General features: G+C 37.6%; 1 protein-coding gene across 1 annotated transcript in view; it reads left to right on the top strand.

Moving 5' to 3' along the window:
- Window positions 1–363: 363 nt before the first annotated feature.
- The window catches only part of sema4f (sema domain, immunoglobulin domain (Ig), transmembrane domain (TM) and short cytoplasmic domain, (semaphorin) 4F), a 69,381-nt gene continuing 43,869 nt past the window's right edge, over window positions 364–25,875 (top strand). The window contains 1 exon segment of the mRNA XM_079592354.1: window positions 364–1,087. Coding sequence (XP_079448480.1) covers window positions 1,000–1,087 — 88 coding nt within the window. The 5' untranslated portion in view covers window positions 364–999.

Here is a 25,875-nt window from a genome sequence, read left to right as displayed (position 1 = left end):
TTGTCCGATTCCTGAATCCTGCACAAATGTTATTTTAAGTGAATCAATGGTAGGCTATTTTTATTAAGAACGAATGCATGAAATAGGCTATATATCACTTTTCTTTTTTCAATAGGCTATAAGAACATTGAATTGCATTTTTATGCTGCCCATTAAATAGCCTACACATTTTTGAAATAATTGTATTAAATTGATTTCTGTTTGAAATCTGATTATTTAATAATTTGGTGTAGGCAAACAGACTTCCGAGGGCATCAGCCTACATTCAATATTCGTTTCCCAAGACAGCCTATTTCTACAAATTCCTTGCGATTCCTTTGAACTCGAGACGCTTTACCTGTTGTGACGTAGACAATGGGGCGGGGCACTGAGAGGACTTGACTGAAGCCTGTGTTGCCATTAGAGATTACTGAGACGGCTGGAAAGCGAATTCACGCTTATAGTTTTGTTTCTCAGGCGGGTACATTTAGCTCTATGTTGTATATGTGTTTGGAATCCCACATTGGACATATTCAGATATCATTTACTCGGACGGGAATATCCGGTGGTCATACGGGACAATTGAATTTGTGTCCAAGCCAGTGCTGAAGGATTTGAACGCCCGGCTTCACGCGCTTCTTCTGCTTCAAGCTTCTGACAGCGAATGTATTTCACATCGGATTAAACTTCGGGAAAGTTGAACATTTTCTCGGAGGCAAGCGGATTTGGTTTCTACTCATATTGTGCGATGCGCTGAATTGTGCTGGTGATTATTTCGAGACTCAAAGAAAAAGAACACCGTGGACGTTTTGAATTTATGTTCTGTTGCGGACAGCAAGGATATGCTTACTTAAAATTAATTTAGTAAATATAGCATCCATATTTTACATATTAACTATTTAATCCATTCAGACTGCGTGGCCACATCTACAATCTTTCTCGTTATAATGACCTGGAGCTGAGACTCGAAATAGAGGACTGTCTCCGAACTAGTAGAAGAGCGGTTCCTGTTGTTGGAACATGAAGTCAGTTACTGGTCTGTTTGCTTTAACTGTGTTGCTGTGTTACACGATCTCATCCTGGAGCGCCACTATCAACAGCCATGAAGGTGAGTTCAGTTCCACTGATGCAGGAAATAATATTAGAATCAGGGACGTGCAGAGAGTTCCTCAGGGGCAGGGGCTCAAATATTAAAAAGGGCATATATATAAATATATATGTGCTTTGCATCACAGAAATAAATTATATTTTTTAAAGTATATTAAAATAGAAAAAAAATCTGTATTTTTGATCAAATAAATGCAGGCTTAAAGCGCATACTTTAAAAGGGACTTAAAAAAAAAAATAGTAATGTGTGTGTTCAAAAATGTTAAAATAATAAAGTCACCATTTCGCGTGTTGTTGTCAGGCAGCCTACACTTCACATAATAAGCCTGCAGTAGGCCTGGGCTTCATTTAACAAACTACGATAGTTTCATAATGGTAAACGGTGTATCAATATAGACTAAATTCAAGTGACTTGAATATACTTACCATTAATGCTACTTTTAGTGCTGGTTTGTAGTCAATTAACATCCATTAGGTCAACGACGGAGATTCAGATCACTTCAATGTCAATTCGTCTGGATGTAATTTTCAAATGATTTATTTATAAATGACCGTCCAATGATATTTGAACTTCTTGTGCCAGATGACGATTGGTCGGTGTATTATGCATGACAAACAGGCTTCAGCGAATTAAGTAATATTTTAAAATATGTGTTATGTGGATTTTTAATTGAATCGACAGAACCTTTTATTATAAAAAATAATAATAATAAAAAAAAAAGCTTTTTTTTTTTTTCTGCCGTCGAGCCATACTGACTGAAAGACGCTCGAGAGCATCGGTTCCCAAACAGACTGTGTGGGATACCTACGTGTAAACTAGTACATTTTCATTTTAAAACGCATAACTTTTGCTACGGTTATGCCTGCCGCCCACACACTACTCCGGAGTTTTAGACCCTCGAAAATGGAGACCGTCAGTCAAGACCGAAGCAAGACACGCACAACTTGACGCAAGTGACGCAACCCATAGCAACGCGTTATAGCAACGACACCTCAGACTGACAGAAACGTAAAAATAAACGTGAATTTAGGCTACTTTAGTCTTGTGCACATTGTCATGTAAATTATAAGCAAATGCATTTTGTTTTATTGACCACAATATTATCAATGATATTTGTTTGAGAAGGGCACTTTTGATTAATTTTGAAAAAGGGCAGGGGCTCGAGCACCCAAAGCCCCCCCCTCTGCACGTGCCTGATTAGAATGACATCACATCTCTCTTTGAAGTGTTTGAAACGCAAAGAAGTACTCACATAAAAAGCTGGTTTAAAACTCAAATATTTAAAGTGTTATTTGACACTTTTGGTGTGTGTGAGCTTTTGCATTTTCCAAAGCAATGAAAAGTCTTGTGAACGTAATAGGCGGGAGGCAGGTGACAACCTGTGCGCGCGCGCGCACATGGAAGCTATGGAAAAAAATCACCATAGAAATGAAACACATCAGCTGTATATTTTAATTTGTGGCAGTTGTCGATTCAGCATTACGTGTGTGTGTGTGTGTGTGTGTGTGTGTGTAATCGTAAGCTTATGCATCTTCAGTGGCTCATGCTTTACGAGTCATATTGATAGATAGATAAAATACATATAGGCTAGAAAATGTCATAAAGCCTAGATGCAAGGGAGAAATACATGTATAAATATGTTTTTGTGTGAGACAAATCATTCCTGGGGACAGTCATGTTCCCTCCAACATTGTTTTTTTTTCTCCAGAATTTTTGATAGTGAATGTTTTCACTCACTTATTTAACTTTATTTTACCAATACACTCTCACTCAGCAGATGCAGTCAGACCTGCACATTTAAATGTAGGCTACCATGAAACAGCAGTTGACAGTTTTGTGCAGACTGCATAATGCATAGGTAGCCTACTAGACAGTGATTTGGGCTTTCCGTAAGCATGCTGGTGCTGAAATTATGTGAAATGCCACTCCGAGGAAAGGAAGATTTAGCTACTTGAAAACACTAAAGCACCCAACTCATCACCCCCTCACCTGAGCACTCTTTGAACAGAAAGTCCACTCACCAACACACTACAAATGACACTAAACTCTCAAGTCACACTGTGCAAGTCTGCTTTAGTGAACTTTGCTTTTTTTCAGCAAGTATATTCTGTCCTCAGTAACCGTTATTTCTGACAGTTTAATGTAATTTTAGTGTCTTGTGTAAAAAGGTTTTCTTACACTTGCTATTGGGCTGTTGTATTGAATATCCACACATCAAAACATTTTGGGAATGCCACACAGGCAAGCCGAGTGATGTTATAGTAAATATCAGAAACTTCATTTGACCCATTAAAGGGTTAGTTAATCCAATAATGAAAACTATCCCATAAATTACTTCCCCTCAAGCCATCTTAGGTGTATGTGACTTACTTCTTTCAGCCAAACACAATCAGAGTTATATAAAAAATATCCTGGCTCTTCCAAGCTTTATAATAGGATTGAATAGTAACTGAGATTTTGAAGCCCAAAAAAGCGCATCCACCCATAATAAAAATAACGGCCGAAGAGTGAACTCTGACCAGACGCATGATGTATTGAACAAAAAAAACAATAATTTTTAGATATGTCGGACGAGCTTGAGTTTGTTGCCCAGCCCTATTTGTTTGCACAGCGAGAGCTATTCTCACCTAAGCTTACGCTACGTCTAAGTCATACACCATACGCCGGAACTCAACTCTCTCGTAAACGCGTGGATGGACGTTACTGGAAGCTAGTGAATACAGTTTCTAAAGTTATAATTATGGATACTTTTCTTACAAAAACGCATCGCTTAACTTTTGAAGGCCTTTATAAACCCCCTGGAGCTGTATGGATTACCTTTATGATGGATGGATTTGCCTTTTTGGGCTTCAAAATCTCAGTTACTATTCACTCCCATTATAAAGCTTGGACGAGCCAGGATTTTAATATAACTCCGATTGTGTTTGTCTGAAAGAAGACAGTCATATAGGATGGCTTTAGGGCGAGTAAATGATGGGATCATTTTTGTGTGAACTAACCCTTTAAATTAGAGAACTGTTCTATGAAATATATCATACGGTGAGACCTGCAGATATAATTTTTTTTTTTTATCTTTCTAGTCTCTTATGTTTTTGTAGCTACTGTGGACATAGTGATATTGGTAGCCATGATCATAATACTTATCTTTACTCCTGTGATAAACAAAATGTGTTATACTCCAGTGCAGACCATGTGCATGACCTCTTTGCCTGAGTAAATCCTTGGCTCATATGGGTACCCTCGAATAGTGGTGTTTCTAATTCTACTCACATGAAAATGATTAGGAGCTCAAACACAATGGTCACCGTTTCACACGTTAAATGTGATGTTGTGAAGCGTGACTGAATCAAAATCTCCTGTTTTAGAAACATGCTTTATACAATGGTGAGCAATTTGTAGAATTCAGGATTTCTATTTAAACGTTCAGGGCTGGTTGTTTGGTGACATGGAATGAGCAGATTCATGCTGGCTTCTTGTCGTTAGTAGAAAGGGAGTCTCAAAACAAACGTCAGAGCAGTAGTTTGAAACATGAAATGAAATGCATTAGGAGACATGGAGGAACAGCAGTAATAAATAAAGGAATATATAAGTAGACAGGTTTAATAAGGTGGATCTTGTGCGTTGGTTTCAAATATTTCTCTTCCACCTACACATGGTCATGACTCTTGCATTCTTCTCACAGCTCACTCCTACAGCGTTATGGGCTTCTGTGCATCAGCAGAAAACCTCACAGACGTTTTGTGCTGCATTCCTAACAGAGCGGCAATGGGTTTTTTGTGTTAAATGTCATAGCTAACGTAAGCACACTGATGAGAGCTGTATTAATTTTGCGGGATAACAATTTAACTCTGTGTGTTAAAGTTTGTGTCCTGCATTTTGCAAATTCTTTAACCATTTGCATAGTCCCCCATACATATACCAAATGTTTTCTGTAACACAAGGTGCACGATTTATCCGATCCTATTTTCTTGAACATGTATTTTGCCAATGTTATTGTTTTATGGGGCTCTCTTGGGAATCCCTCTAACTTAATACTTATACACTTTAAAGTGCAGTGTTGATTAGATTATCTCTTTTCAAGGGTATATTTATGCAAACGTAATAGAATAGAAACAGCACAGCAGGCTAACAGTACACAAGGTCTACTAAAGGTCGAGGGTAAGACCAGTGTGGCAGACAGCTTGGGTCAAATGTCAAAGGTCGTGCTGCATTTGTGAATAGATTGTCTAGTCTTTTTAAGGATATGAGCTTTGCATAAGCTTTCTTGTTTTTCTCTTACACTCTTCCTCTTGGTCTCATTTATTTGATCCATGTTACAAAATGACTATGAACTGATTAATGATCAGACAGATTACCAAACGGCCAAGCCAAGACAACACAAATCCACGGCCTTGTCCTTGTTTCAACTGATTCTCAGACTGGGACGCTAAATCCGTCTCTGAGAGAGCCAATACGGCATGTCAGTCTGTTTGCCGTCTGTCTGCTTGACTCTGTAATACAGACCTGGTGTAGATTGTAATGATGAAGAAATGGAATGAACAGTGAAGCCATGTCTGTTGCATGACTGTGTGCATATAACTAAAAAAATGTTTGTGTGCTTTACATTTCTTTATTAATTCTTATGAGTATGTTTGAGAATAGCCAGATTTTCCAGCTATGAAGGTTTTTTTTTTTACTCTTTCAGTAAAACCTGAATAAAGTATTTTATTCAGAATTTCATTATTATTTTTTTTAATATTCTTATTTATCTTACGCCAAATTCATATTTAATAGTGTTAGAGCATTCATAGTCTGTCTTTTTTTTGTTAAAGGTGCATAGTTTGGTGCAAATTTAAAACGTTTTACACAAGAAATAAGTTGTCAACAATGCGCCTGAACACACCTCGTTTTCAGACCAGCACGCCCATGGGCGCACAAAAAACCTTGCGCAGGACGTGAAAATGATAACTGCATCGGGCTAAGAATTAGTACCTCTATGCCATGAAGAAGCAGAACAGTTCTGAAGACAGAAGACAGAAAGACTGAAGCCCTATTCGCACGGGATAAGTATTACCTGGTGACCTCTAGTTATATATTTCGCCGAACACCGAGGTCCTGTGATAATATTAGTCCCGTGCGAATCGGCATCTCTGTGATTTGGTGGGGTCGTATATAATTTGTTCATGGTTTTTGTTTCCTGTGCGCTTTTTTATCCATCTTTTGCGAAGAATGGATGCTGCATTGTTTTGATAGTATTTTGGGTGCTGGGTCATATCGCTATACACCATACAACTATACAATTTGCTGAAAGAGAAAGCTGAAAACCATCAGAAGAATGATTCAAATAATGATGAAAGAATGATTAGATGGAGATGAATGACATGCGGTAAGAAACATTCTTCTGTTTATGATATCTTATACAGCTAGACCTATAATAACAAGACATTTCCAAGCAATAGCCTATATTGACATCATATCCGGGAGTTAAGTCAGTAATTTCGAGTAAAATCACAGGCTTCGGTTATCCCGTGCGAATGCGCCGCACGAAATTTAGATGTGGGGGGGTAATTTCAAAATCGCATGAGGTCCCCAGATAATTCTAATCCAGTGCGAATAGGGCTAAAGACAAAAAATAAACCTCTCACGAGTGTCAGTTTAATTTACATAAAAGACGATCACGCAGATCCATGTCATAGATGGCAGTGCAGCGCCTAACACCGTTGTGGTATCGGTACTTAAAGTACACAAACAACAGCAATACAAAGAACTACTGAATGCACCTTTAAACTAATATAAATAGGACTGTAAAAGCTCTCGAATGCTATTTTTTTCTTTTAAATAGGCCTACATTGTTTGCTCATTATTGTCATATACTGCTCTTCGCTCCAGTGCCTTTTACTAAATGCGCTGACGCACATATCCTACACAAAGGCTCTCACCCAATAAGACACACGGCACGCCATCATATAGTACTTCCAATCCATTAGTGCTCAAGCTTAACAATCAGATCAACTTTCTGCTTCAAAAGTGTTTTGTGTTGCAGGAGGCTCCAAGTAGATCTTAAGACTTGATATATCAGAAATACAAAGACAGATGTCTCTACCAGCCACACACACAAACCCTCTGATCTCTGGCACACATAACCCGGTCAATTGTCCCCAGCAGAGGATGAGTGGACAGTAATGCAGTGTCCTGACTCATCATCAGTATGTGCTCAGTGCTCACGGACTCCTACAGTATAAGCTTACCGGGATTTCACTAAGTAGGGCATTGTACTGGATCAAAATACTTGTTGGTCCTGGAACAACTACCAAGCAAAAGAACACAGTCAACAAATGTTGAGGTCATTGGTTTGCTCTGTATTATGATGCAGCAGTTGACATTATTGTTACATTTTTTATAACTTGGAATAAAATAATAAAGTTGCTTCAGAGGAATAACTGATTTGATTTTATCCGCCCCAAGGCTGTGCAATAATGCAGCTACTGGATGTTTATATTAGCAGACCTTTGAGCTTCTTTCACCTGGAGATGTAACGACCTGTTTCTGTGGTTAAGTGTGACACACACACACTACTGTATGTGTGTGCTCTCTCTGGGGGAGGTGTGACGGTCCCTACTGTGGAAACCTTCGCTAGAAGAGCTGAGTAAAGACTGCTGCACCCTCAATAAAACTCACACTGCAGGGTGGTAGGAAACAGCTCTCTGCGTCTCATTAAATGTTTCATGTGCTTATTTTAATGAGTGTCTATCTGTTTTCCTCAGCCTGGATCCGTCTGGTACAAATATGCTGTTCGGTTGCGGTCTTTGCATTAAACTCTCAGGGTGGGTTCCCACTTTGGTTCGATTTAAAGGATTAGTTCACTTTCAAAAAATGTTTTGCTGATAATTTACTCACCCCGATGTCATCCAAGATATCCATGTCTTTCTTTCTTCAGTCGAAAACAAATCTAGGTTTTTGAGGAAAACATTCCAGGATTTTTCTACACAGGGTGGACTTTAATGGCAACTATCTATATCCCAATGTTCAAAAGAAGGTTCAAATGTCCGTCTCAATGCAGCTTCAATGTCTCTACAAGTCGAGAAATAAGGGTCTTATCTAGCGATATGGGTTTTTAACCACAAATGTTCATCTTGCTGGTCTGTGATCTGGAATGTTTTCCTCAAAAACCTAAATTTCTTTTCGACTGAAGAAAAAAAAACATGGATATCTTGGATGACATTCGGGTGAGTAAATTATCAGCAAAAAAGTTTTTGAAAGTTCTGTGATAATGCAATCTGTGATTTGCTCTGTTAGTGCAGTGCGTTTGGATAAGTGTGAACGCTGCCATCCGAACCCTGGTGCCCAACAAACAAGCGGACAGATTCTAAAAAGCACAGAAGAACTTCATTTGTGTGTAACAGAGGAATTCCTGCCACTGTTTTGACTCCTTTACACATTTTATAAGCTCTTTGCAAGTTCTCATCTATCATATGTACGCACATACAAGCATATTTAGCCCAGCACACAGCATTGTTTTGGATGTTCAGTAAGTTTAAGTTGCCATTGTAAAGTATATGCCATAAAAGCAGTTTTTTGTTTTGTTTTGTATATTTAGGTTCGGTGTTAAAAATGAGTGTGAATGCTAAGTGAATCAGGACTAAATGTATAAATTGGTCCGGACCAAAATAATCAAGATAATCAAACTACAAGCATGAACACACCCTTACACTGTGTCTACACCAGACACAAGCAATGCGACAAAAGCACATAGAGGAACCCATTATATTATTTGATGCTGTCTACACTGGATTCGGCATGACACAACAGGACAAATTCCCGACAGTAAACTGTTCTATTTCTGATGTACTTCAAGCGCTCACACTACTTCTGACACAAAGAACAAATGAATTTGCAAAAGGCTTCTTTCCCCAGGATTCTTTGATAAATAGAAAGTTCAAAAGAACAGCATTTATTTGAAAAATAAATCTTTTGTAACTTTACAAATGTCCCTTCATCTGTCACTTCTAATACATTTAATGCATCCTTGCTTCTTTAAAGCAAATTCTTACTGATCCCTTAGAATGGTAGTCTTGTATATTTGTCAATGGAACACATTTAATGACCTGCTTTCATTGGCCAGTGACTGACTCAGCTCATGAATATGTGATAAGCTGTCATGATTGATGAAGAAGGTGCTGTGGGTCAGCGGGAGAGGACAGAGGCAAGAGCTGCTGAGCTCTGCACTGATTGGAAAGTATTGATCTGAGGGAAAGATGGGACATGGAACACAGTTCAAGGAATATGTGTGTATTGATCTGCTCTTATATATTATAGAGTTAGTTCTGAATGTCGGCCCTTTCTTTTGGTTGTGTGATGCACTCTCTGGCACACTGTTACTTTTTCAACACCTTTTTTTTTTAGTCAAGCACTTCATACTTAGGGATAGTGATTTTTTAAAAACCCTTTAGACTTTACTTTCTTTGTGCCTCCTGTTTATACCATGAACAGCAAACAAAGGTACATGCAGCGTGTTGGGGAGAGGTGTGGTATTACTAGGGCTGAGTAAAAATGTTTACTTCTTCTGATTAATCCCAATGTTCATTTGAACAGTTTGATATCAATTCTTAAAATCCTGGGATCAATCTTTTTAACTTTATGCCAGTGCTTCCTGCAACGCATGCTACTGCTGAATCTATATCCTTGATTATGATTGACTGAGCTACATTGGAAGCTGTAATAAAATACTCTATAAACTCACACTTGTGACCTCATTACATCTGTATTACTGTGTCTATGTGAACCATTCTCTTAAACATTGCTGAAGAGCTACATTGCTTGGCGGAAGAAGTTTATCATCAATAAATTATTACATTTTTACTTTATGAAACCTTGACAGCTATATGTAGTAACCGTTTTATAAAAGTAATAAGCTCAGTCAAGCCACGGTTTACCATGACTTATTAGGCTATTGCTTTATCGTACTATATTGAACTAATTTATATCAGTAACCTTTTAGGACACTATACTAGGACGTTGAGATTGTCGGATCAAATGTGGTTGGCTTTCCCTCGTTCAATGAAGAAGTCAAAGGGTGAACGAGCTTTTACAGTACTTGCTCCTAAATTGCGGAACTCCAACACTATAGGGGTTTATAGGTCTAAGTTGAAAACATAACTTTTTAAAAAGGCTTACATTGAAGGATCACTCTGGTAACCATATTGCGACACTCTGAAAGCAGTGTTGGCTGTGTTATTTTCGGGGTCTGCTCCAACCATGACTGTGCCAGCTAGGAAACCCAGCAAACCTATTCAAACCCTTAATGGCAGGATGCAGCCTTGAGAGAACAAAGGAAGAACGGAGTTCTCTCTACATGCATGCACACACACATACACACACAAACATACGACCCTCCCCTGTTTCAATCAGAAAAGGCCTGACTAATGGAAATCACTGATTGTGCTGTGGAGGTGAAGGTAGAAGATGTAAAACCCATGCCCTTCTCTCTTTCATCCCTTTCTTTATTGCTGGCCTCTAATTGGCCACTGGAGGTGGTAATTAAAACAGGATGGCTTGTGAAACACTGAGGAAGGTTAATTTGTCAAATGGAGGTTTTCCCCGACTGGTCTTGTTGCAGGTTGCCTGTTTACGCCGATCTAGGCCCAGCCCTTCCAACCCTGAGCCTGAGATCTGATCAGAGCGCAAAGAAAAAGCACTAAAGACTCCCTGTCGTGGCCATATGGGAAGAAGTGGATGCTGGGAAGTCCAGACGCAGCCTGAGCTTCTGTGTGGTGGCTGCAATAGGAGGGAAATGAGAAAAAGATGCGGAATGATTTTTTGCATATGTTTCGGATGGCTGTGCAACAGATGCCACCCTCTTTCTCTCCCTTTCTCATCAAGCTAAAAGGTTGAATTATCTCTTTCGAGCGAGCAAGAATTAATCTCAGACAAAGAAATGATTTTGATGCATGTCTCTCTGGAGAGATTCTTTCACAAATTGAAATGCTTTGGAACAACGCCAAGCAGGGCAAGGAAAGAGTGTTACAGGAAGCAGCGTGTGTATGTTTCCTGCTCTCTCTCTCTCTCTCTCTCTCTCTCTCTCTCTCTCTCTCTCTCTCTCTCTCTCTCTCTCTCTCTCTCTCTCTCTCTCTCTCTCTCTCTCTCTCTCTCTCTCTCTCTCTCCACCCTCTGGTGCATGTGTTCCTCTGGTTGTGGTAAAAGCAGCAGCAGTAGAAAATCATTACTGCCTTGTTCCATTATGGTAATTCAAGTGTTGTGTTTTTGTAACGTAAAAGGGGTTCTGAGTCGGGCATGATCGCGAGACGCATAGAAAGAGGATGAAACTCTAAAAGCTCACACAGCCTTTGATCTAAATGCTTCGACTTTACTGAGTGAAAATATTAACCAGACTGAAAGCTTTGTGATATGATGAGAGTGACTGGAGTTAAAGAACACAGAGAGAAAACAGAATAGAGAGAGGAGGCAGATGACTGTAACGGAGAAGAATGAGAGTGTCACCAGAAGCGAAGTTTGGTGTTGTGTATTATCCACTAATAGGATTGCATTAGAGCGGTCTGTCTCAGTGTGATACACACAATCTTTGACCAAAAATTATTTTATGTGAATCCCACAAAACCTGTCAAGAACATATTTCACCCCAAATTCAAAAGAAAGAATAAGAAATTATAAGGAAGTAAGCCAATTTTTAGGGCCATTAATATTTTTTTTTTATTGTGACACTATTTTCATGATAATTATAACATGAAAAAATATATATTTTTATTTTTTTTACTTCATTTAATGTATGCAATATATATATATATATATATATATATATATATATATATTTACATGTATAATATATAATACTTTTTTTCAGCAAATGGATCTAAAGTGACAGTAAATACTTTTTACACTGATACAAAAAAATCTATTATAAATAAATTCTGTTCTCTTAGGATAATATAGACCCCGTTCACACTGCAAGTCTTAATGCTTAATTCAGATTTTTTTGCTCAGATCCGATTTTTTTGTTTGGCTGTTCACATTACCTTTTAAAATGTGGCTTATATCAAATTCCAGTGTGAACTGTTTGCAGTTTCGCACTGACCCGCATGCGCAAAAGAACAATAACAATGACATCAGACGCAGCACGCTGTTGCACTAAAGTTGGGGAGTTTATGGAGTAAGTAAGCATTTTCGATTTTATTTCAAAATGTTTGTGTAATGGCTACCATAACATTAATGAGCAGGTGCTGAGGAGGAGAAGAATGAAGAGAAAGAGAGCAAATTGGCTATTTTGGCCTTTTGCAGGGTTGTGGCTGCAAATTCACTACAGAGGTCTGTGTGGATGCGAAGACGAAGCCAGGGCTGGTGGGAATGTGACGTGAATAGCTTCACAGAGACACTGCTTTTGTTTTTTGAAGTATCTCCCCATATACATGTACCAATTAGGTCTAACACCTCACTCTCCCTCCATTGACTTGCTCCATCACTGTTCTCAATTTTGTAGGCCTAGTCAAGTTTTTAATTTTACTGTGTCTAGGGCTAACTCGCCGGCGCATAATTTGTGACAAATGTCGATTGACGCAAAAGTCGCATTAAATCCGCTTTGGTTGTTCACACTGCGGCCGCATTGAAAAAAATCAGACCTGGGTCTGATTCAGGACCACATATGGAAGTGGTCTAAATTTGCTTTGAAAAAATAAGATCTGGGCAAGATTTGAGTGTTCAAACTACTTCTGAAGAAGTCTGACCTGGTTTTGGGCCACTTTTGTCTGCAGTCTGAACGGGGTCTTACTGTTCATCAAAAATGTTACTTGAACACCAACATGTGATGTGACACTGAAGACTGTAGTAATGGCAGCTAAAAGTTATATTTATACGCTGAAAATTAAATGTATAATTTATTTTCAATTGTTATTTTAAATGTAAAATACAGACATTTCAATTGCAATATACTGTAATTGTAATATTTTTTCACAATATTGTATGTGCTGTGTTTTTTATTGAATAAATTCTGCCTTGGTGAACATTAAACACTTCTTTCAAAAACAAACTCTTACTCTTACAGAGCCCAAACTTTTTAAATAGTCGTGTAGTAATGATGCAACTATTTTAATGATATTTTCTTCATTTTGTTTCTGCAAAATTGTATTTTAAATGTTCCTTTTATTTGGCGGGAAAATGTGATGTAGACGCGTCTTCAAGAATTGCACACAGACAGACCGTTATCTGAGAGATTTAGAGTGTGATTTTGATTTCAGTCACTCTCAGTTTTGATGGACTATGCATCACAGTGAAAATTCAGTTGGTTTGCATGGGTGTGCCTTCGATTCCGCATTAATGTTCACAGTCAAACACTCCAGTCAACATGTAGGTCACTAAATAATGCATTGTTTTCCTGGCTACAGTTTAAAGCTCTTACTGATTCATTGGATTTTCGCCTCATTTCTTCTTTTACCATTACACAGACCTATTTTATTTTACTGAGCTTTCAATGACAATGATTCATCAAACCACCTGTTACACATTTTCAACAGCCTGTTTTTGTCTGTCCTCAGTGCACAAAACTAACACGGCGCTTCACTGGTTCAGTGTTTCAGTCAGACGGTCTGTGCTGGCTGCATGCTTAGTCATTTAGTTAGCTTTAGATTTGCATAACAGAAGCTTGAAGGTTCTGTAATTTGTAAATTCAATAAAAACGTCACTATAGACATTTAAATTTCATTGCACCAAACACTCAAAAGCATCTTGTCCAAGGGAGATACGTTATACAACTCACTCTCTCTATCACAGTCACTTTCATCGGGTCTTTCGAAGACAGGAAATCCATTAAGGATGTTCTTTTACAGTAGGAAATTGTTTTAGATCTCACCTTCCGCCGAAGTGAAAAGGCATGTTGGATATAACTTTTTGTTTGCATTGACATGAATAGTATCAGGCTTAATAAAACTATAATAGCCATAGGACATCTAAGACAAAAGATCAGATATAAGCAGCTTTGCGAACACTCTAGTCTGAGAGTGTAGGTGTGTTTTTATATAATCATACATTGTTCCAGTTAGACCTTTCTGTAAAAAGCACCTAGTGGTTTAGTTGACCTGTTTCTCTAGTCGACCTTCCTTTAATCCGAGACATGTAAGTTCAAGCATAATGCAACCAAATGGAGAATTATGGCTGCATCCAAAATCGCATACTGTCTGAGTAGGTACTACATTTGATGAGGAACTACTTTATGACTGTTATAAAGTATGCTCTATAAAGTATGAATGTGTATAGTATGAATGAAATCCGGATGTACTGTATCCATCAAACTGCCATTGCGATAGTAAAGAGTCCATCAGATGGGCATTTCGAAACCTTGGCAAATGTAGGTGATCTGGGTACTTTTTGTCTACTGTTTTATGAATACCGTGAATTTGGACATACTATTTTTATACTGTAAAGTAGGCAATAGGCATATATTCGAATGCAGATTATGTCTTTAATTTCGAGGATGGTCGTGAATTTGGTCAAACATTTAATATCACACAGCTTTAAAATAGTGGAGGCCATTGTTGTCACATGAGAATGTTTTGCAATATATCTGTATTAATCAGAATTAACTATATATCTATATTATCTATATATCAGAAATAAGGTTGTTTTCACGTATGTTTTCCGCTTACTAGTAGGTAGTAGGCATGTTCAAACCTTTGTTATAGATATGGTCATGAATTCCACCTAAAAGATATATCAGAGAATTTAATGTGGATGTAACTCTGTCAGTTTTGTTCTGTTATAGACTTAAAATGAAGAGATTACTACTTCAGCTACTGTAACTGACACTTATCAGTTATAATCATATTCTACAGAAATGCAGACAATTATGTGCATTTCATAGCACAAAGAGATTTTTATTATTCAAAAGGTCATCATCTCTGCGCAATACTCCCACTGTAAAAAAAATTTTTTTGTACAGAATATAACTGGCAGCTGTGGTTGCCAGCATAATTCTGTAAAAAATTGTAAAAATTTATAAAGAACTTACAGAGCAACCTGTACATTTTACAGACTGTTATAATTTACAAAAAAATAAAAAATAAAAAAACAGTAAATCCAACAGCCCTTTATGAATTATCAAGGCCAAACTGTTACAAAAATTTGTAGCTACTATAACTATCTATTTTTTTAAACTAAATTTTAAGATAATGACGACTTTTACTGTAAAATTACATGAAAATATATATTTTTTCATTGTATATAAGGTAATTTACCGTTAGCTAACTGACAAGTAGCATTGTTACAGTCTTTGAACATGATTTTGTAAACATGACTCTTTCATGAATTGTACTTGAAAACCATGTTTGCCTAATATTAATAAAGTGAGTGACCCCCTTCACCGTTCGTGATCTCATCACATTGCTAGGAAATTAACTGACACAAAGTAACATTCGTTCAATAAACATTAAACCACATACTAATGGACTGTAACCAGAACACACCATATCCACACACAGACTGAGGTCGATAGCATCAGTTTATAAATATATAGCAGATCAATAAACAGATGTACAGTGGGTGTCCATGCATGTGCGGTCTAGACTTTGTAAAGTTGAGCAGTGGTGTATAAACTGTGATGATGTCACTCTAAAGATGTACAGTAACGTAGAGAGTCTAAAATAAACCAGGTAAAAATGTTATTGTATCGTCTGTTATGACATTTAGTCAAACGTTTTAAACAGTGCAGTTTTATTTTAGCCACTAAAGCTTATTAGAGTTTTGACCATATATAGTGCTGTTCGAAAGGACTGAATGCAGACAATTGTGTTTGTTTTACATGTAGAGATTCAAAGGCTGTGTTGATAGTGGACACAGGCAGCTGTGTTTTACATCATTCTCTCTCTCTCATTAGTCTTGAGGGCTCTCAGTGTAAGCTGAGCTCATGTCCAGAGGTACCAGGCAACCATGCCTGTCAACAGTCAGCTGTGATTTGTTTCTGTGCTTGTTTGTTTGTTTATGTGTTATAAATAATATACTCTGAAATATAGCACAGCTTGTTTGCTTGAATATGACCACATGTTTGAGAAAGAGCAAAGGAGCAAGATTTTTTATTTGTTATTAATTGTTTCATAGTGTAAAACTATTTTAATACCAGACAACTTTAAAATAGGGGAGGATAGGACTAGTTGTCACATGATAATCTTGTTGCAATATATGACAGAAATTATGTTTTGACTCAAAAGTCCAATTATACAAATGTGTTTTCTCTTGCAGTGTTTTTTTATGTTTTATGATCAAAACCCACATAAATTATACATATCAATTTTACCCTACAAACTAATATCTCAATATCATCATATTTTGATGTATATATGTTTACTCCGCATCTATACAGCTGTTGAGTAAACAAGTGAACACAATACAATTAGGAACCTGTATGTGTGACGTGCATAAATATTTCTTAGTGTTTAAAGGGTGCGTATGCTATAGACAAAATCATTTTATAACCCTGAAGAGTTTATTCATCACATCCTGCCTTTATGACACACACAAAAACTAAGGCAATGGCATTTGAAGGAGAAATGCAAGACATAGAGAGAGAATGAGGCCCGATAGGAGAAGAGAGAGACGGTAAAAGAGAGAAAGGTCAGATGTTGGTCCGTGGTTAATGCGTTTATCTCAACTATGTTTGTGCTGTCAGATGTGTACCATTGTTTTGTCCAAGGACACTAAGTGGGAAAGTCAGTGCACTGCTGATAAATTAATTCCCTGTGTGTGTGTGTGTGTGTGTGTGTGTGTGTGTGTGTGTGTGTGTGTGTGTGTGTGTGTGTGTGTGTGTGTGTGCGTGCGTGTGTGTGCGTGTGTGTGTGTGTGTGTGTTTGTGTGTGTGTGTGTATGTTGCACTGAAAGAGCATCTATTCATGCTCCACAGCGACAGAGAGACACACACTGATGTGAAGTGATCTCCCCTCGAGAGGTCTTTCAGAGAGAGAATAAGAGCAAAAAGAAAGACCTGCAGGAGGAAAACAGGATCTAAACAGGATCGCAGGCACTCCTTCATTTAGATAATCATTAATAATTAATGGATGAGTAAATGAACACACATTCCACGGACTCTATATCCTCATCAGCAAATATTTTTGAACAGGGCCTTTAAATGTGATTACAGCAGTTTAACTGGAGAAAAAGCTTGTGTTCTTTGGATTAGAGTGTGTGATAGAGATTAATGCGACCTCTAAACAATGCCACAGTGTGAGTGTGTTTGTGCGCCATTGTTAGTAGTGGAAGTGAGCTTTTGGCTCCACAATATCAGTGTGTGATAAAGAGCAAACAAGAACGCGGCTAAAGTGTAAAAATGACTGCTGTTGAGTATATAAACATTCACACACACACACACACACACACACACACACACACACACACACACACACACACACACACACACACACACACACACACACACACACACACACACACACACACACACACACACACACACACACACACACACACACACACAGTAGAGGCCACTTAGAGCATTTCTAGGTCACTCTGCAGTTTGGCATTGGTCCCTAAATGAGCCCACCATTGTTTTTGGTGGATTGAGTTGTCTTGAATAGTGATAGACCGAAGTATAGGCCCGGCCAATTAATTATCTATTAAACACAGTCTTGGTGAGTATAAGAGTCTTTCAACAACATTAAAAAATCTTACTGACCCCAAACTTCTGAACAGTTATGTTGAGCTGAGTCTTGTCAGGGCATAATATCGAAATTCTGTTATAAATACTGTGTAAAATATGTGTTTATTTGATTTTAACAGTTATGTGACTCATTTTTAATTCTTAAAATGTGCTATGTATATATTGCCATTACATCTGCCATCAGTCACCCGGTGCTCTTGATATCAGCCATTAAAACCCTAGTCGGTCTTGAGTTTTAAGCTAACAAATAAACACTTGAAGTGAAATAAATGAAGCACTGTAAACTTGAATTATGCTTCCCGTCTACAAACAAAATAGCGATGACCTCACTGTCATTAATCTTGTCATAAAGAGACTATGGGTGTGAACTGCTCTACACACACACACGCACACACACACGTACACACAGCCAAAGCACTGTTTGTCACCTTCTATTTTTTTTGTTCTTTATTTTTCATTTTTTCCATCACAATAGAACCTGAACTCTAATTTTTGTGGATTCTTTTATTACTGAAATGTATATGAAAGGTTTGTGTACATACATATCTTCCGCTGGTGAAATATAATATCATATTTGCCAAATAGATGTATTGTGTATTATAAGCTACTCATCCTTCATTGGTTCTGTTGGATCCTGGATCTTGCCAGTTTCTACAAAAGAAGTTTAATCCCTGTTTTACCCATTCACGTGCTTGCGTGCGTGCGTGCGTGCGTGCGTGCGTGTGTGTGTGTGTGTGGAGGGCAGAGGGGCCGAGACCACCAACACCCCTCATCATGTAATTACAGTAGGGATCAGGTGATTAAGGTCTGGGTCATTGGGTTATCATGGTTTTGGAGGGTAAAGAAGATTAGCAACCAGACTGCAAGGATTACTGTTCATCTTGAAGAGGGCAGGCCAAAAATGAGGAAGGGGAGTCTTATACGCCCATGGAGTAAACAGAGGAGGCGGATGAGAGAGAGAGATTAAGTACATCAAAACTTTGATTACTGTAGTTTTGCACACACCAATTATTTCCTCATTTTTGTTTCCTCATTCCTCACTTTACGCTTAAAGAAATGCATACTTTTGCATAGGAATGTGTTTAAAATGATTCACACTACCGTTCAGGGGTGCGTTTCCCAAAAGCATCGTTAGCCAACTATGGTCGCAAGTTCCATTTGAACTCTATTGGTAACGACAGAACTTGCGACCATAGTTGGCTTTGGGAAACGCACCCCAGGTTTGGTGTCAGTGAGATGTTTTTAGGGGAAATAAATTACTTTTACATGCATTTGATAAACATTGACAGTAAAGACTTTTACACTGTTTTAAAAAAAAAACTATTTAAAATAAATGCTGTTCTTTTGGACTTTCGTCGTTAATCATAGAATCTTGAAACAAATGTTTTCAACATTGATAATAATAAGGAAAGTTTCTTGAGCCCCAATTCCGCATATTTACAGTATATTTCTGAAGGACCACACCGAAGACTGGATTCAGGATTTTATTAATATATTAATACAATTTTAAATATATTAAAATAGACAATAATATTTCACAATATTATGTAGGCCTATAAAATAAACATAAATAGTCGTATTAGTGATAGAAAAAGCCATTTGACTCCTGTTCATACTGGCTGACATGCTGAGATCATATAACCAAATGTAAACTACTCGCGCTCTCATCTCAGAAATCCCCCTGTTATTGGAGACTTTCGCTGGTAGAATGAATTAATCATGCTGACATACACCTGCAAATAGGGTATTTCTACAGAAAAACTGATGTGGCTTCCTTTCTGATGGGCTTTATGCATATTTATAGTTACGTATAATAACCAAGATGAAATTCGTATCAGCAATTGAAACAAAACAAGTAATATCCTATAATAAAGTTACATCTAGAAAAAATTCCTGTCTGAAAACTGCTGAAGACGGTGTCTTTTTGAGCTTCTGATCCTCACTTTCAAAGCTTTATTTGCTGAAGAAAGAGGCTGAATGTGAATGATTGTACTTTCCGTTGGTACACAAAAGCATGGGGACATTAGCAGTGGGCTGGCAGTAATCCTGGCTGCATGCCCTTGGGTACTTCGACCAGCCCAGTTTGAATACAGAAAAAGGGTGAATTCAGCCTCCACCTGGCCTTTATGACTGGACCATATCAGGCATAAATACCCACAGACCCCTTGCTTTTCCTGTAAATGGACTGATCCGATCAGGCAGTGCTGTGACCAAAGGGAAAGTCATTGAGAGGAGGGAGTTCCTCTCATACTTTTTCACATTTTGAAATATCGCTGAATAACTCTGTGCTGTTAAAGCACAAATAACTCCTCTTGGATAGCTACAGGTGTGTATTGTCATGTGATTCATCTCTGACTGACTTTTGTTAGCTGGGTGTGCTGGCAAAACATTGTTTATCTTAATCAGCAGGTAGCACAAAATTGTGTGTGTGTGTGTGTGTGTGTGGCTCAGACAAATGTCATGGAATTACTGATCATTCCCTGATTATACCCTACATTCCCAGCATTTATAGTGTCTCTGTCCTGTGTCCTTTCGTTCTTCTCATCCCTGGTCCACATGGAGGGATGCTTATTCATGGTCAACCTGTGTTGCTTTGTTATATAACACACATATACTCATAGGCAGATGGTATTATTTAAGCATCTCCTTTAGCACACAATGCCATCATCGCCCTAGTACGAAATGCATGGAGAATCCACAACTTACATGCTGCATTCATCCATCCACTAAAACTTGTGTGTGTGAGTGTGTAGTCAAATATTGAGGAAGTTATTTAAAGAAAACTATACATTTGGTCTTTCAGCTCTGATGTTTAAGGCTTAGAGAATGCAGTCAGCTGCTGCTCGTGGGTGTGTTTCTTGTTTTCATTATAAAGAATGAAAAGCCTGCAGACGAGTTACTGAACCTGATTGACCAGTTTTACGGCAAAACATGACACCAGGAAAAGAAGATCAGATGAATGCGCATAAAAGTGCGTTTGTATTTTGCTACAGGCTAGTGCACATGCGCATATGAAGAATGTTTGAAATATCAATTATACATATCAAAATGTATTCCTTCAAGACGTGAAATCAGTGACCATAAAAGTTTTTACTTAACATTTTAGTGAACATTTACTTAACCCTTAATAGTGTCAAATATGGATACTTCACTCAAAAATGAAAAATGTCATAATTTACTTACCCTCATGTTTTTCCAAACCCATAATAATGAAACCTGAGCGGTTTCCATCCCTCCATTGACAGTATATTCCAACAAAAGGATCAAACTTCAAAAAGTTCATAAAGACATTGTAAAAGTAATATGATTTGAAGGGTATAAGCTGCCTTCACGTATATGATACGGTATAAAAAAAACACACACAAAATAAGCGTTTTGACTATTTATAAAACTATTGTAATGATAGGCTATGCTCTTCAAAATTAAGAGGGAAAGTGTTTGGATATTTTCAAGTTGACAAAAATGTGGAAGAGTGAGGAACTGACTTTGCACATCCACTAAAAATGACCTTGTTGGTTAACCAGTCGCTTAAAACTAATTGCAAGAATACCGAAAAGTGAAGTTAGTTCTGAGAAACTCATTTGTTTTCAGAAGCCTCTTGGATTGATATTTTGTATCTAATGTAATGCCATTCTGACATTGTACTAAAGTATCAAAATGCTTTATGAGGGTGCTATATGTCTCATTTAAAGGCATTTTGATAAAAATATCTAACTAAATATATTTCTGAATGCTAAGATTATGATTCACTAACATTAAATGGGCAGTATTTGAGCATCTCGAAAAGCAATTTCTGCAGATCTAGTGTCGCTTATTGTCACCGCTAATCCGCATCTCCTCAAACCTTCCTGTTAGTCCTCATTTCTGTTTGGCAGTTTCTCAGCGGTGTTGTTGTATTTGGGAAACCCTGTTATTGTGCTGACAGGCAGCCAGGAAGGAAGAAGTCCCGCCCCGGCTTCCCACTCACCACCTTGTGAGCCGATCCCATTGACTGAAATGCTTTCTAACCTTTTGCTCTACTTTGCCATTGCACACCAGTACACTGAGAAAGGAGAGATGTTTTACACCTAGCCGCTGCTGTTTATGCTAACATATATGGAGATATGCTGTAGATAAGATCTTAAAAGAGAAGTGTATCATTTCTGCATAACTATAGTGTCAATCCAGTTTAGTGTAACCCCACCCCGTTGCCGCTATAATTTTTCCACTTTAAACCTTAGTTAGGTTAAACGCCATATTGAATTAAACACTGATGAAAACAAGGCTGTGAGGGATATGATATTGTATATAGTATATGATATAATTCACTATCGGAATTATCGTAAATACGAGTTTCCTAGTTAAAAATTGGATGTAAATGCCCTCTCAAGTCGTATTTACCACTAGGAAGTTCAGGGATTATTTTTGATAGCCAAGTTCTCGAGTTGGGCGGTCCATAAACTTTAAACATGGCGGAGGTGACAACGATTACTGCTGTGACTGGAATGCTTTATTCGTTTTTCCCACAATGGCTACACCGCCTTGTCTTGTCATTGAAGTAGGGCATTTTTACATATATGAATAACCATTTGAATTGTATGTGTATTGTGCATTCCATGTTTGTATGATAGACTAGTCTTTATAAAGGTCTTAGATCACTTTTTTTTCCATAAAGTTTCTGTCTACTGAAAGTTTTTTCAGAAAGACGTTCCATCAGGTATGTTGTATGTACAACGGTACAATCCATTAAACGCACTGTACTTCTATCCCTCAACCTCATTGTCATTCCTGTCAAAAATGTGACATTGCGCTACCCTGACTAAGGTATATTTCTGTAAAGGTTGTATATACCATTGTTTGGCGAATTTTTGCGGCCGAAATCCAATAGGAATCCATGATATCATGAATTTAGCATGAGGCAAAATATTTTTCCAGCACAGATTTCGCAACGGGTTCAAGTTGGTGACATGAATTTGCTGCGTTGACCAACAGAAAGCTGTTTGGTTTGAAAGTGGCTTCAGTGTGAGCTGTGCTTCATACAGCACTACAGTACTGGCAATAGACAATGGACCTTTTTTGCCCACAAAATGTCTCTAAATTGATGTTCTGTAGCTCATATGAGATTTTTTGTGTGTATTGGGGCTTTTAGCTGATGGAATATGTAGTGCTTTCATTGGTAAGTGCGGTTTGGAAGCACGTCTCTTTCCTTTTTGCATTTTGCTGTGGGCAAATGGAAGGTGTAATGACTGGACAAACATGGGAAGGATGCAGGCGGCCTAGGGCAGGCCAGAGGGGGCTTGAGTTCAATCAGTGCTACACATCTGCTGAGAGTGGTTTGTGTTGAGCTTTGTCAGCGTTTCTTGTTCTCTGTGTCTCTGTTTGAATATAAGTGTGTGGTAAGATAATGGCTTGTCACGTAAGATTGATAACAGGATGGGCTGAAAAACATCACTTCATGCATGTTGGAGTATAGACATGTGTGTGTTGTGTGTATTGTAATGGATTGTGAGAGAAATGCCTTGTATTTGTGGGGGAGGGGGAGGGCTACAGTCCATGCCGTCGTCATGTCATCGCCTACCCTGCAGGCCTGCTCACATCTCCTTCTCTGTAAGTTTAGACCTACTGGCTTTTATTGGCTCTTTGCCCACTGAGAATATCATAATGTTCACTGTTGGTTATGGGCACTGTAATTATAGATCTCAAAAATATATATCCACCACACTACTTAGGAGCTCGGCAAAAAGAGAGACACACACACTGTCCTGTATACTGTGTGCATGGCCTTACATGCTTCTGGAATCATGCAGTTGTTTTGCCCATTTTTGGAGATCATGTTGACCATGTTTACATACCGTTTTAGATTAAGGTCTATGTTCTGGTTAAGCCTTTATTTGTGTAAAGGTGCTTACATGCTGTACTAGAATATTCCTGGGTAATACATTAATTCCTAATATACGGTATCAGCATGTACTGAATAAACTAAGAAATGCACGTTCATTAGTGGAGATGCTCTCTTTTGCCATTTATTTTAATTGATTTTAGTTATTCTTCACAATTATTTAGTAATCTCATTAATTCTCATTCCACACAAGAGTGCAATTAAATCCAATATGTAGGACATGTAAGAGTTTTTTGTTTATCCTGTCTGTATATTCATTTGTTTTACTTATATTTTATTTTGATTAGAAATCAATATTCTGAACAAGCATGTCTTATTCAAATTTCTCGAATTCAATGATATTAGATTATTGGCTTATCAATGTTATGGCAATGGGGGTCATGTGTTTACATGAAACATAAATAACTACAATATGATAATATTCTATTAATCAGAATTTTCATGAGAATAACATGCTCAGTTTTTCTGTCTCTCATTCTGTCTCTCCTTTTTAAGTTCTCTCTCAGTTTGTCTATTTTTTCCTGCAAATCCCTTGTTCTAGATGGATACTCTAATAGTGGTCATGTGATCAAGGGTTTTAAGTGGAAGGAAAGCTTTATTGATCGATGGGAAGGATTCCAGAAAACACCCGTCCTCACACACACACACACACACACACACACACACACACACACACACACACACACACACACACACACACACACACACACACACACACACACACACACACACACACACACACACACACACACACACACACACACACACACACACACACACACACACACACACAGGAGGAGGACAGAGTAAAGGTACACAGGACCTACAATTTCCACACTTTTATTAGACCTGAACATCCTGTGTGTAATATAAATGTGTTTGTGTGTGTATACAGTGTACAGTGTGTGGTAATTTAAAATGTGTTCTGATATATATTCTTCACACAAAATGAGCCAAGGCCAATGAGTCTGAGTTTGAAAAAAGAATGAATTGTATTTGTTTTTTACTTTTGATAAAAAGTAATTTTTCTTTTGATAAAAAATGAAAACAGACCCGAACACCACACAAGGGTTAACCTCAAGATATCATGCAATTTGACATGAAACAAATAACAAGTAAAAAAAGTCATATTTTTGCACATGAGATAAATACAATTGATAATACAATTGGGCCTATACTGTACAGTCCAGTGTACATAATACATTTTTCCATTGCTGCTGTTATGTGGTTAATATATTTTATCATTGTTTACTAAATGTATTTCACAGTCTTGTTTGCTATCTACAGCTTTGATGTTTTGGTCTGCGTCATCATGGCTGCAAGGGCAGGATGTTTTTAAGCACAGCTCGTGTTCAAGTGGAGCATGATAATTTCGCTCTAGCTGATAAAGTATCTGCTTAGGCAGTGTGATAACGCTAAGCCTTTCCACTGGCCTAAAAGTTCATGCCTAAAAAAACTCTTGGGCTCGAGCCGTCTCTTGTCCACAAGCAAAGACTCTTTAAAATCTGCTCCTCTTCACATTCACATTCACTGTGCCGTGGTCTCTCATGTGAGGACCATTATGTTAAATTTTTAAGTGTTCCCCGCATCCTCTCAGATCTCAGAATAACTCAACTGCTCAGTCGGAATCATGAAGAAATTCATCTGTCCTTTTCATTAAGACCATCTTCATCACCTACATCATCAACCTCCTGTGAACCTGAGAGTTCATCCATTTAGAAATAAACCATCTCTCTATTTCAATTATTTATCTTCCCTCTTTTTTGCACTCTCAGCCCTAAAAAAAAACTGTATAAACTCGTCATTACATAACTGCCGTATGTGCTGTGGCTTCTCTGGCTTTTATTTTTTGGATGGACCAAAAATAACAATGAACCTGAACTAATCAATGATTTAATGTAAGTATACACCAATATCGAAAGCTGATAATTATTCTGTTAAATAGTTCATATTAATAATAAATAGCAGATGTAAAAAGTCTATACTATATTGTTGTTTAAAGAAGAAGAAAAAACACTAAATATGAAATATTTTTAAATGCTGCAAGTCGATGCATCATTATAATGTACAGTATTAAAAATATATATTTATTATGAGATTTGCTAAAGAATACATTTAACAATGTTATTAAGGGATAGTTCACCAAAAAATATATATATTCCAAACCTAAAGTATGATTTTCTTTTGTCTGTGGAACTTAAAAGAAGATATTTTGAAGAATGTCGGTAACCAAACTATTCCTCTAAAGATAAACTTTAAATCAGC

This window comes from Phoxinus phoxinus (genome assembly GCF_949152265.1).
Source record: "Phoxinus phoxinus genome assembly, chromosome: 2".
In the NCBI taxonomy this organism is placed as follows: domain Eukaryota; kingdom Metazoa; phylum Chordata; class Actinopteri; order Cypriniformes; family Leuciscidae; genus Phoxinus; species Phoxinus phoxinus.
The sequence above is the reverse complement of the archived record's forward strand: the minus strand, read 5'-3'. Positions and strand labels throughout refer to the sequence as shown.